This window comes from Thunnus albacares, chromosome 5 (assembly GCF_914725855.1).
Source record: "Thunnus albacares chromosome 5, fThuAlb1.1, whole genome shotgun sequence".
In the NCBI taxonomy this organism is placed as follows: Eukaryota; Metazoa; Chordata; class Actinopteri; order Scombriformes; family Scombridae; genus Thunnus; species Thunnus albacares.
This window is the reverse complement of record NC_058110.1, coordinates 4434992-4447466: the sequence shown is the minus strand read 5'-3', so window position 1 is coordinate 4447466 and position 12475 is coordinate 4434992. Positions and strand designations below refer to the sequence as shown.

Genomic DNA, 12475 nt, shown 5'->3' with positions numbered 1-12475 from the left:
AATTTCCCCCGTGTCAGTCTTAGGCTAGTCTATGGCTGCCACTTAGATACTTCTGGGTCACTTCACTCAATTAGGAAACTTCCTAAGCATAAAAGACTATGGACACGTCTCAAGTCTCTTATTTTATGTCTCCTCGCTCCTTGCTCCTCACTCCTCGTCTGAACCAGAAGTTCACATGGGCACTGTGATAAACTAATAAAGGTGCACAGTTATCACCGCTAGAGCAGCTGTTTCCTCTCTGCAGCCTGTTACCTGTTTAACAAACACCTAAATAAAAACCTGCATTCTGTATTTATACTGTGTCCTGCTCAGAGGCACAGGAACCATTTCTACTCGCAGAATGCGTTTATACTATTTATTTATTTATTTCTATTGATTATTCGCATCTGTATTTTTTGATAATCCTGACCGTGAATTCATTATTCGGTAACTCAGAATATAATCAGGGTGTCTTCTGAACACTGGAAAATATGTATTTGGCTTAATGTTTCAGGGAAAATGGAAATTATGTAACTCATATCAAACCCGACGCTCAGGAATTTTCAGCCTCACATGTGACTGAATGGAAATGACAATAAAGGATGTAAAATATGAATGTGTTTAACTGTTATTATGGATAAAATTAAAGTCAGGAAGAGTCTGTCTGTCTGCAAGAAACAGTTTGATGGAGGAAATAACATCATGAAAAGAAAAATCTTTCTAATCAATGAAGAAAGTTGTTTATGGTTCTTTTGTTGATCAGACCGACAATTAACAGATTTTTAACTATATGATGAATCAGAAAACAAAACATAAATTTGGGAATGATACACTTAAATTTAATCTGTAATCTGTCTCCACTTGGGTATGAAACTGCAGTGATGTATCAGATCAGTCTGAGCAGCTGCAGCATCCAGTCAATAACTGATATCCAATAAAGGGGCATGTCGGCCGGTAAAAGACTTCCATGAAGGCTGCTCTCGTGTTTCCTCGCTCTTCAGAGATCCCTCAGAGATCCCTCCTCGCTCCACGCTCCTCGGAGCAGAATAAGAGACTTGGGACGCCTGTCAAAATGGGGCATCAGGAACAACTTCTGGTTCAGGCGAGGAGCGAGGAGACATAAAATAAGAGACTTGAGATGTGCCCATAGTCTTTTTTGCTTAGGAAGTTTCCTTATTGAGTGAAGTGAACCGGAAGTATCTATGTGGTAGCCATGATAAGAGCTGGTCGAATTCTCTAACTGCTAAGGAAAGGTGCTTCAATGCTTCCTTTCTAATCTCCTTTAGCACACGGTACACTTGACTATCCTCTACGAAAGGAAAGGAGATAATTCCGTCCCACGATTCTTTGCGGCAGCAACACTTAAAGTGACCAAGCGATGCACCATTCATAAACTCAAACAATTAAACCCACATTACACATCCACAGCAGTCCGTGTACCCTCCGTCCAAAGCTGTGTTCAACTTATTTGATAAACAAATATACAATGCATTATTTTGTTATTCTGTTTTTCATGTAAATTAAATTAAATGGAAATTCACATGCTTTTCCCGTTTTCGTCCTCAAATCAGAAGAGAAACGATACCAAAACCAGAAAACAACTTGTTTTTCGCTTTTGTTGTTATATCTATATTATCTGCCCCCACTGCATCTCAAAACAGTGTCATTGGCTATGCCCATAGCCTAGACAGACAGACAGACAGACAGACAGACAGACAGATAGATAGATAGATAGATAGATAGATAGATAGATAGATAGATAGATAGATAGATAGATAGATAGACAGACAGATAATCAATGAAGTTATGCTGCTGTGCCTCATGCATAAATGCTCACAGCATCTCTCTTAATGGGGAAACACACTTATAGTTTCTGCTTCAGGGTGGGTGTGATGCTGTAGGTATTTAATAACCTCATGTAGATATTTCTCAATGTTAAAGTCTTTTTTATGTTGCCATATTCTCTTTTTATGTTTTGATCCTTCCATTGTAGCTCAACTAGGAAACACTCAATCAACATTAATTAACATCAGTTCCTGACTGGTCCTGTTGGCATGTCTGGAGATTTAAATAATCAAGTTACTCTGCTTCCCACTTTTTGTCTCCTTGTACAGTATTTCCCTGTTGAGCTGTAGTGGAAGGATCATAACAAAAAGATAAAATATGGTACTAAAACGACTGTAAGATTGAAAGATATCTGCTTGAGTTTATTAAATGATAAACTCAAGCAGATGAAACGATAAGTGTGTTTCCCTATTAAGAGAGACACTGTGCACATTTTGCATGAGGCATAGCAGCGTAACTTCATTCTATCTATCTAGGCTATTAGCATAGCCAATGACAAGGTTTTGAGATGCAGTAGAGGCAGGTCATTGATGACGTCAAATAAGCACTGCTGTCAACTGACAACTGATGACACATCAATATATAGTATATAAATATACATAAAAGTACATAAATATACATAAATGTACATTCACGTACATAAATATACATAAATGTAGATAAATGTATGCATGCAGTGAAGAAAGAAAGCAAGAGGATAGAAAAGAAAAGAAAAGAAAGAAAAAAAGAAGCAGCAATATATACAGGCTCTGAAGCAACCAGGCTGCCTGAGCCTCCCATACCAGCACGACAGACTAGGCCAGATCTATGCACTGGCAGGGCCCCCCGGTGTCATGCATCGCGAGCTTGAGCTCAGCTGTGCACCGCGAGCTCGAGCTAAGCGGTGGACCGCGAGCTCGAGCTCAGCCATGCATGACACCTGGCGGCTATCGAGGACTCCCCTCGGCTGCGGACCGAGGCGACGGCTGCCGCATGCTGCTTGCGGTGCATCAGAGCCTCCACGTCTCCTGTGAGGGAGTGTGGAATGGAGATTGATGGCAGGACGGGGTCCTATTTATAAACTCGGTTCCAAGCCTTGACGCTGTCATTGATGACGTCAAATAAGCACTGCTGTCAACTGATGACACATCAATATGGACATCCTCTGTGATGTCACATAGCCGTCACGACGAACATAAGATGAAATGAAAGAGTAAAATAAACATCTCAAACTCAAATTCATTGATAAATAGAATATTTCTCACAACAACAGGTGGAGTTAAGGGAAGCTTGATTGATGCCAATCACAACAGCTCCTCTCATAAGCAGCAGGCAGTTTAATGAGCCAAGAGCTCCGGAGAAAACTCTTCTTCCCAAGATAAAAAAATATATACACTTCCCTAAATATGACTATACAGCCCGAGCACACCGAATATTAACAGACAGCACCCACATTTATACAGTATGCCAAATATGCTTTGGAGGTAAGATTTGAATTTCGGTCACAGGAGACACTGAAATTCCTGTCACCACGTGCAGTGTGCACATTGTTAGCAGACAATTAGCATATAATGTACAAAATATTACATGAAACCAGCAGGTTCTTGTAAATATTCCTTTTACACAAGTAATCAACTTGAAATCATTCCCAAATTGTGTCAGTAATGTTACTAGGCTGTATGATCTGTAAACGGTGTAACTTAGGAAAAAATTGTCATAGAGTTAATATTGGATCATGAGGATGTCTTGTCATACTATGGGAAAACTGATGTCCTCCTGAGTGATGTATATCTCAGCAAAGGAGCAATTATGCGTTCTGATGTCAATTGTGATGGACATTTCTCACCCCAAAGCCCTCTGTGCTATGTGTGACGGTATTGTGGGAGCTGTGTATGAGGCCGGAAGATAATACTTTGCTTACTTCTTCCACCACCGTAAAAACTAGTGTTATAGTATACAACAAAATAGTTCTAACACAATATAGGCTAGTTTTAGTGTTATAGTGATGTGTGTCTGTGGTGCTGCATTGATTGGTGCGATTGATAGTAAGTGCTCCTCTTCTCCAGATGGAGGCAGTGTGGGCCAGACTAAGCAGCATTGCTTTCTGAGGTTTCTTCCTGGAACATGAAGCTGTCACAGCTGTTTGTTGTAAAGTGTGCAGAGTGTAAAAAGACTGGGTCCCGCTGTATCGCTCAGGCTGCACTACAGCGTCTATTCACAGGCGCCATCCAACTACTGAGCGGCACGGGGGCTTTGACCTGCTCCGTTGCCGACCTGGGCCGGTGCACCCCTCCTCAGACCAACTGGTGGTCCCGAGCTCCCCCAGGAGCACCATATCCATACCCAACTTAGTGCCGACACCCCATCCACATAGTCCGCTGCAGTTCAGAGCTCCTGAGCTCAAGCCATCCTCCAGCCTCAGCCTCCCGGTAACTTGGATTACAGGCGCGCGCCACCGCACCCGGCCAGAGACACCTGATTCATCTCAGTTTTGGGATTTAACAAAAGTCATGTCGCCAACAAGCACCTTCCAGCGCCATCTAGCTTCCAAAATGCCAACTACAGTGTTGAAGCTTCATCAAACAGGTCAACACTTTCCCAAAGATCACTCACTGATAATGTCTCATGTTTTCAATAAAGATACATAGTTGTATAACATATGGCCAATTGCTCTTTTAATCTATGCTCATTATCAATTTAATCATATCATCCTATATACATACAGACGCTTGACAAATTCAAGGAAAAGCTGCTCCAGGTCTGAATGCTTGACCCCTACAGTGAGGGGATCTGGTGGCTCTGTTATGCTGTGGGGGGCATTTTGCTGGCATGGTTTGGGTCCACTTGTCCACTCAGAGGGAAGAGTCACTGCAAATCAACACAAAGTTGTTCTGAGTCATCACCTTTATCCTATGATGAAACATTTCGTAATGGGAGGGTTGAAAAGGGAATGGCAGACAAAACAGGTAAATGGAGCCACCAGGAACGTTTCAGGTAAGTTTACTGTACCAAGTTATAAAACATGAACATAAAATGCAGCGCAATTATCATCAATATCTCAAGATTTCACAGTCTTTCAGCACAACTTAGAGTGTAATGTCCCTTTAATGTCTTTGCCATATCAGTCAGCGTGCTCAAGTCAATGTTTTATGTCAAGTCAGGGGGAAAAATTCAAGTAGTCGGATGTGTGGTGGTCCTACCACACTGATACTAGAGTGGAAGCAAAAAAAGATACCAGGTCCTCTTCTCAGGTCTCGGTTCCTCACTCCTTAGGGCAAGAAGAGATCTCACTGGGGGCTCGCCATCTCCCATCCACAGGGAGAATCCAGATCCAGTTCTCTTGTTCTCAAAAAAACCCAGCCTGCATGAAGACGGGACTGTTATTTTCATGACGTCACTACTTTTCTCTAATGGCCATAGTAATATAATAATTCTCCACACATTACTGTAGCACAATAATGATTAAATGAATTCTCTTAATAACACTTAAATCTTTTTTTTTTTTTTTTTTTTTTAATATAGGTGATATTTATTGCAGGATTGTGACACTGGATCATTTCATAGAGAACAGGTGATCATGTTATTGTGTCTACCCCGGTATGTTCAGATTACTTTGCCGTATTTGAAGCGTGGACATACACATAGATCAAAATAACAGTAAAATTTAGTTCAGGTATTTTATTTAAGGGTTGCTAACAAACAGATTAACCATTGCCACTACTACTAAAAAATATTCCCAGGTGTATTCCACTACTTTCACTTAGTTGTCTTTTATCGGAATACTTTATATTTTATGTGGCGTTTGGTTATTTTTTTGTATATATAATAACAATATTTATTTATAGAGCACATTTCTAAACCCATGTTACAAAGTGCTCCACATAAGGCAAAAACTTACTTCAAAACGAGCAGATCATAAAAACAAAATGAGAAAAATAAACAGATTTAAACAGATTTTAGATGAGAACAGACTTAAAGGTGCCGTGTGTAGGATTTAGTGATATCTAGCAGTTAGGTTGCAACCCCCCACCCCACCCCCCAAGCGTGTAGGAGAACCTACTGTCATACCTGCCAACATTTAGGTTTCAAAATACAGGAGTTTTTTTCAGTTTGGGGGCTGGGCAAAAAAAACATTTCCAGTAAAAAGCCAATAAATACTTTATCAAACCCACCTGTTCAACAAGCATAAACATGTAGAAATGCGATATTTTCAACTGCTTTGCCTGTAGTGTCCCATCCACCGCCAGTATGTTTTACGCAACCACAGCATGTTTTGTATCAAATTGTTGCAGAAAAAGGTACCAGAGCAAAAAAAACCTCTCTCTTGTAAATAAAGAGGGAGTCAGAGGTCCAAGCAGCAAAGTGTTCTTTTATTGCCGGCAAGTAAAAGGGGAACAAGTAGCACTTTTTACAAAGAACCAACTCACTCCAAAGATTTTTCTTTGGGGCATTGTTTTTATGTCCTTGGGTCGGCTTAGGTCACACCTTATCATCCACCCTCCCTAATTTTTGACCAATTATTATGTATCTTTTATCTCCGTCACTCGTTGTTGGTCAAAACTCTTCAAAACAGGTTTTGAGCTGTTTGAGGATATGTACTGGCATATATAATTCTACCTGATTATATCCAATTTTTATATATAAGTATTGGGAATCATTTTACACCATTATTTCTTGATCTCCTTCAGAGGGTATTTTTTTTTAAAAGGTGAAGACTTTAATGCAGACCCAAGCAAAGTGACATGTAATACAAACACACTCAAATTTCTCCAGTGTATGATTATGATTCTTCTACCGTGCCTCTATACGTACAGTGTGATTAAATATGGTTCATGGGATTATAACTACACCAATACAAATTGTATCACACTAGCCCTTATTACTTATAAACTTATAAAATCAATCTGCATAGCTTAATATTGTCTTTAAGCACACTAATGACTTTTAATGAAAATACACCACAACTGAATGTTTTGATGAGTATGAAAATGATGTGAGTCATAGTCTATACTATGGCCCTCGCAGTGACCAGATCTCAACCCAAATTCAACACCTATGAGAACTTTTGGACTGACGTGTTAGACAGCGCTCTCCACCACCATCAAAACAACAAATGAGGGAGTATCGTTTTGAAGAATGGTATAACTGACTTTTATAAAAAATAAACAAATAAATAAAAGTTGCGATTTTTTTCTTTTCATTTGAATGTATGTGATGTACATTGTTTGTATTGTATATTTTTTCCAATGGACTGAGTTTGACAAGAAAGTTGACATAACATAATATAAACGTGGTCAGGACATGGATAACTGATGCAGATGAGAATAGAAGCCACCTTAATGCAGAAATGACAGAGGTTGTCACTCCGACACAGACCATCAGAAACCTGGATAATGTAAGACTCATACAGGCATATCCTGAACAGGACTAAAAGCAGAACACGTTGTAAGAGGCAAACAGTGGACATGTAAAAGTACTTCATAGCAGTCTGTGTGTTGTTGACACGTTACAGACCAGTGATGTGAACCCAGTGATGTGGCGAAAATGTCAGTCAAGTGCGCCCCGTGCAGTACCTCAAATGTACACAAACATACATAAATATACATAAACGTATATACATAAACGTACATAAACACACATAAATATACATTAATGTATATAAATATACATAAACGTACATAAATGTATGCATGCAGTGAAGAAATAAAATTTAACAAAAAGAAGCGGCATATTCTCCCCGAAGTGACGTGCTGACGTGCTACGGTAAGCGTATTGTACCATTTCCGGTTGCCGACTGTGTCTACTGATAGCGTTGTTGCTGCTCTCATCTCAGTTGATTTTCCTATATATATCACATTACTGTGGATTAATATCTGCTGTATATTTAAACTTTCGCTAGTTTTACACAAGCACTCTCAGCGCTTTTCTCGCTAATCGCACAAGTTGTTAGTCACTTTAGCACTGCAGCTAGCACTAGCAGCTAACTTAAACTAAGCAGTTAGCGATGGCTTCTCTCTCTCCCTCTCGTTCTCCTGCTCTCTCTTGCTCGGTGTGTCAAATGTTTAGTTATTCCTCTGCCTCCTTTAGCGATAGTGGTAAGTGTAATAAGTGTAGTTTATTTGCAGCACTGGAGGCAAGGCTTAGTGAATTGGAAGCGCGGTTACGCACCATGGAAAAACAATCAGCTGCTAATATAGTTAGCCAGCCCCTAGTATCCGGTGCGGGCCGACCTAGCGTAGCTCCCACTCCCACGGTAGCTCCCGAGCAGCCGGGAAGCCAGGGCGGCTGGGTGACTGTCCGAAGAAAGCATAGCCCTAAGCAGAAGCCCACGGTTCACCACCAACCAGTTCATGTTTCTAACAGGTTCTCCCCACTCAGCAACACACCCGCTGAGAAACAAACTCTGATTATTGGCAGCTCCATAGTCAGAAACGTGAAGTTAGCGACACCAGCAGCCATAGTTAAATGTATTCCTGGGGCCAGAGCGGGCGACATTGAGTCAAATTTAAAACTGCAGGCTAAGAATAAACGTAAATATGGTACTATTGTCATCCATGTCGGCGGCAACGACTCCCGATTACGCCAATCGGAGATCACCAAAATTAATGTTGAGTCGGTGTGTACATTTGCAAAAACTATGTCGGACTTCGTAATTTTCTCTGGACCGCTCCCTAATCTGACCAGTGATGACATGTATAGCCGCATGTCACAATTCAACCGCTGGTTGTCGAGGTGGTGTCCAGCAAACGATGTGGGCTTCATAGATAATTGGCAGAATTTCTGGGGAAGAGCTGGTCTGATTAGGAGAGACAGCATACAACCATATGCTGAAAACGCATATCTAGAAATATGGCCAAGTTTATTAGTAGACCAAAACCATGACAACCCAGAGTTGAGACCAGGAGGCAGAGCTGCAGTCTTACACGCTTCTCTGCGCTTCCATTAGAGCAGTTACCCACCCAAAACCACATAGAGACTGTGTCTGTCCCCCGACCACATAAATCAATTAAATCCAAAGTAAACAAAAGAAGAGTCTTTCATGAAAATCTAGTAAAAATTAAAACCACTACTGCAATAGTACAACAAAATAAGATAATTAAATGTGGACTCTTGAACATTAGATCTCTTTCATCTAAAGCTGTTTTAGTAAACGATTTAATTTCAGATCATCATATTGATTTATTTTGTCTCACTGAAACCTGGCTGTGTCATGAAGAATATGTCAGCCTTAATGAATCCACTCCCCCCAGTCATATTAATACTCATATTCCTTGAGACACTGGCCGAGGAGGAGGAGTTGCAGCCATTTTCAACTCAAGCCTAATCATCAACCCTAGACCTAAATTTAATTATAACTCATTCGAAAGCCTTGTTGTTAGTCTCTCTCAGCCAACCTGGAAAACTTTACAGCCAGTTCTATTTGTTATAGTGTACCGTCCTCCTGGCCCGTACTCTGAATTCCTATCTGAATTCTCAGAGTTTTTGTCATATTAGTATATATTAGTCCTTAGTACAGATAAAGTAATTATAGTAGGTGATTTTAATATTCATGTGGACGTTGATAATGACAGTCTCAGCACTGCATTTATCGCATTATTAGACTCAATTGGCTTCCCTCAGTGTGTAAATAATCCCACTCACCGTCTTAACCACACCCTAGACCTTGTTCTGGCTTATGGGATTGAAATTGAACATTTAATAATTTTTCCACAAAATCCTATTGTATCAGATCATTTTTTAATAACTTTTGAATTCCTATTACTGGATTATACACCATTAGACAAAAATGTCCTCACTAGATGTCTCTCTGATAGTGTTGTAGATAAATTTAAGGAAGCAATGCCGTCAGTACTGAATTCACTGCCATGTCTCAATACTACAGAGGACTCTTATGTTAACTTTAGTCCCTCCCAAATTGATAATCTTATTGATAGTGTTGCAGGCTCACTAAAACAAACACTCGACTCCATCACCCCCTTAAAAAAGAAGATAATAAAACATAAGAGGTTAGCTCCATGGTATAACTCCCAAACCCGCAAATTAAAGCAAACATCGCGAAAATTGGAAAGGATTTGGCGTTCCACCAAAGTAGAAGAATCTCACTTAGTCTGGCAAGATAGTCTTAAAACATATAGGAAGGCCCTCTGTAATGCCAGAGCCGCCTATTACTCAGCATTAATAGAAGAGAATAAAAACTGCCCTAGGTTCCTTTTCAACACTTTGGCCAGGCTGACAAAGAGTCATAACTCTACTGATCCATGTGTTCCTATAGCTCTCAGTAGTAACGACTTTATGAGCTTCTTTAATGATAAAATTCTAACTATTAGAGACAAAATTAACCACCTCCTGCCCTCAACAGGCACCGTTCTCTCCCCAAACACAGGAACCTTGGTAACGGCAGTAAATCCTGACATATATTTGGACTGTTTTTCTCCAGTAGACTTGTCTGAACTAACTTCAATGATTTGTTCAGCTAAACCATCAACCTGTCTCTTAGATCATCCCAACTAGGCTGCTTAAGGAAGCCTTACCCTTAGTGAGCACTTCTTTACTAGATATGATCAATCTGCCTTTAGTAACAGGCTATGTACCACAGTCCTTTAAAGTAGCTGTAATTAAACCTCTTCTTAAGAAGCCTACTCTTGATTCAGGCATTTTAGCCAATTATAGACCTATATCTAACCTTCCATTTCTATCCAAGATCCTTGAGAAAGCAGTCTCTAATCAGTTATGTGACTTTCCACATAACAATAGTTTATTTGAGGATTTTCAGTCAGGATTTAGAGCGCATCATAGCACAGAGACAGCACTGGTGAAAGTCACAAATGACCTCCTAACTGCATCAGACAAAGGATTTGTCTCCATACTTGTCCTGTTAGATCTTAGTGCCACATTCGACACAATTGACCATCAAATCCTTTTGCAGAGACTGGAACATTTAATTGGCATTAAAGGAACTGCATTAAGCTGGTTTAAGTCCTATTTATCAGACCGATTTCAGTTTGTACATGTTAATGATGAATCCTCCGTGAAGGCAAAAGTTAGACACGGAGTTCCACAAGGTTCTGTACTTGGACCAATTCTTTTCACCTTATATATGCTTCCTTTAGGTAATATTATTAGGAAACACTCCATAAATTTTCATTGTTACGCAGATGACACCCAATTATATTTATCAGTGAAGCAAGATGAACCCAATCAGTTAAACAAACTCCAAACATGCCTTAACGACATAAAGACCTGGATGACCTGCAATTTTCTACTACTAAACTCAGATAAAACTGAAGTTATTGTGCTTGGCCCTAAACACCTTAGAAACACATTATCTAATGATAAAGCTACTCTGGATGGCATTACCCTGGCCTCCAGCATCACCGTAAGGAATCTGGGAGTTGCGCTCCCAGTATGCAGGCTTACTGGTGGTCCCTACAGTCTTTAAAAGTAGAATGGGAGGCAGAGCCTTCAGCTATCAGGCTCCTCTTCTATGGAACCATCTACCGGATTCAGTCTGGGGTGCAGACACCCTCTCTATGTTTAAGAGTGGGCTTAAAACTTTCCTTTTTGATAAAGCTTATAGTTAGGGCCGGCCAGGCTCGCCTTGGATCAGCCCTTAGTTATGCTGCTATAGGCCTAGGCTGCTGGGGGACTTCCCATGACGCACTGAGCTCCTCTCTCCTCCTCTCCATCTGTATGCATTCATGTAACATCAATGCATGTCACTAACTTTGCTTCTTCCCCGGAGTTTTTTGTGCTTTCTCATCTCACAGGAAAACCTGAGTCCCGGGCCGAACCTTTGCGGTCCTTCACAGTCCTGATGGCATCCTTCCCTGGCTATTGCTGCTTGTGCTTGTTGTTGTTGTTGTGATTGTTTTTCTTCTGTCCCCCCTCCCCCTTTCCCTCTCTCTTTCTCTCTCTCAACCCAACCGGTCAAAGCAGATGGCCGCCCACCAAGAGCCGGAGTCTGCTTGAGGTTTCTACCCGTTAAAGGGGAGTTTTTCCTTACCGCTGTCGCCAAGTGCTTGCTCATGGGGGAATAGTTGGGTCTCTGTATATTAAAGAGTATGGTCTTGACCTGCTCTATGTGAAAAGTGCCTTGAAATGACTTCTGTTGTGATATGGCGCTATATAAAAAAAATTGATTGATTGATTGATTGATATACAGGCTCTGAAGCACCCAGGGCCTCCCATACCAGCACTACAGACTGGGCCAGGTCTATGCACTGGCAGGGCCCCAAAGCGTCATGCACCGCGAGCTTGAGTTCAGTGGTGCACCGCGAGCTTGAGCTCAGCCATGCATGACACCTGGTGGCTATCGAGGACTCCCCTCAGCTGCAGACGTGGGCCGAGGCGTGGGCTGCCATGGTGCTGCAGTGCATCAGAGCCTCCACGTCTCCTGTCAGGGTGTGTGGAATGGAGATTGATGGCAGGAGGGGGACCTATTTACAAACTCGGGTCAAAGCCTTCAAGCTGTCCTTGATGACGTCAAATAAGCACTGCTGTCAACTGAGAACTGATGGGACATCATCATGGACATCCTCTGTGGTGTCACATAGCCCTGGCATGATAGATGACGTCACCACAAACATTCAATAAAACAAACACAAAGGATGTCCATATTGATGTGTCATCAGTTCTCAGTTGACAGCAGTGGTCATTTGACGTCATCCATAAC

The 12475-nt window shown here is 41.1% G+C and overlaps 1 protein-coding gene across 1 annotated transcript; it reads left to right on the top strand.

The window, feature by feature from the left end:
• Nucleotides 1-2631: 2631 nt before the first annotated feature.
• On the top strand, nucleotides 2632-12086 carry LOC122981968. Its single transcript, XM_044350863.1, has 5 exons — nucleotides 2632-2833; nucleotides 4000-4232; nucleotides 7826-8642; nucleotides 10335-10378; nucleotides 11997-12086. Exons 1-5 carry the CDS (start codon nucleotides 2632-2634, stop codon nucleotides 12084-12086), a joined length of 1386 nt encoding a protein of 461 aa, XP_044206798.1.
• Nucleotides 12087-12475: the final 389 nt, after the last annotated feature.

Bases quoted from the DNA above. Each gene is read 5' to 3' on its own strand.
- LOC122981968 (XM_044350863.1), top strand. From the start codon at position 2,632: ATGCACTGGCAGGGCCCCCCGGTGTCATGCATCGCGAGCTTGAGCTCA. The intron at 8,643-10,334 runs ATCTAGAAATAT...AGGAAGCCTTAC, and splicing joins ACCATATGCTGAAAACGCAT to CCTTAGTGAGCACTTCTTTA. The intron at 10,379-11,996 runs GTAACAGGCTAT...CTCCCATACCAG, and splicing joins ATATGATCAATCTGCCTTTA to CACTACAGACTGGGCCAGGT.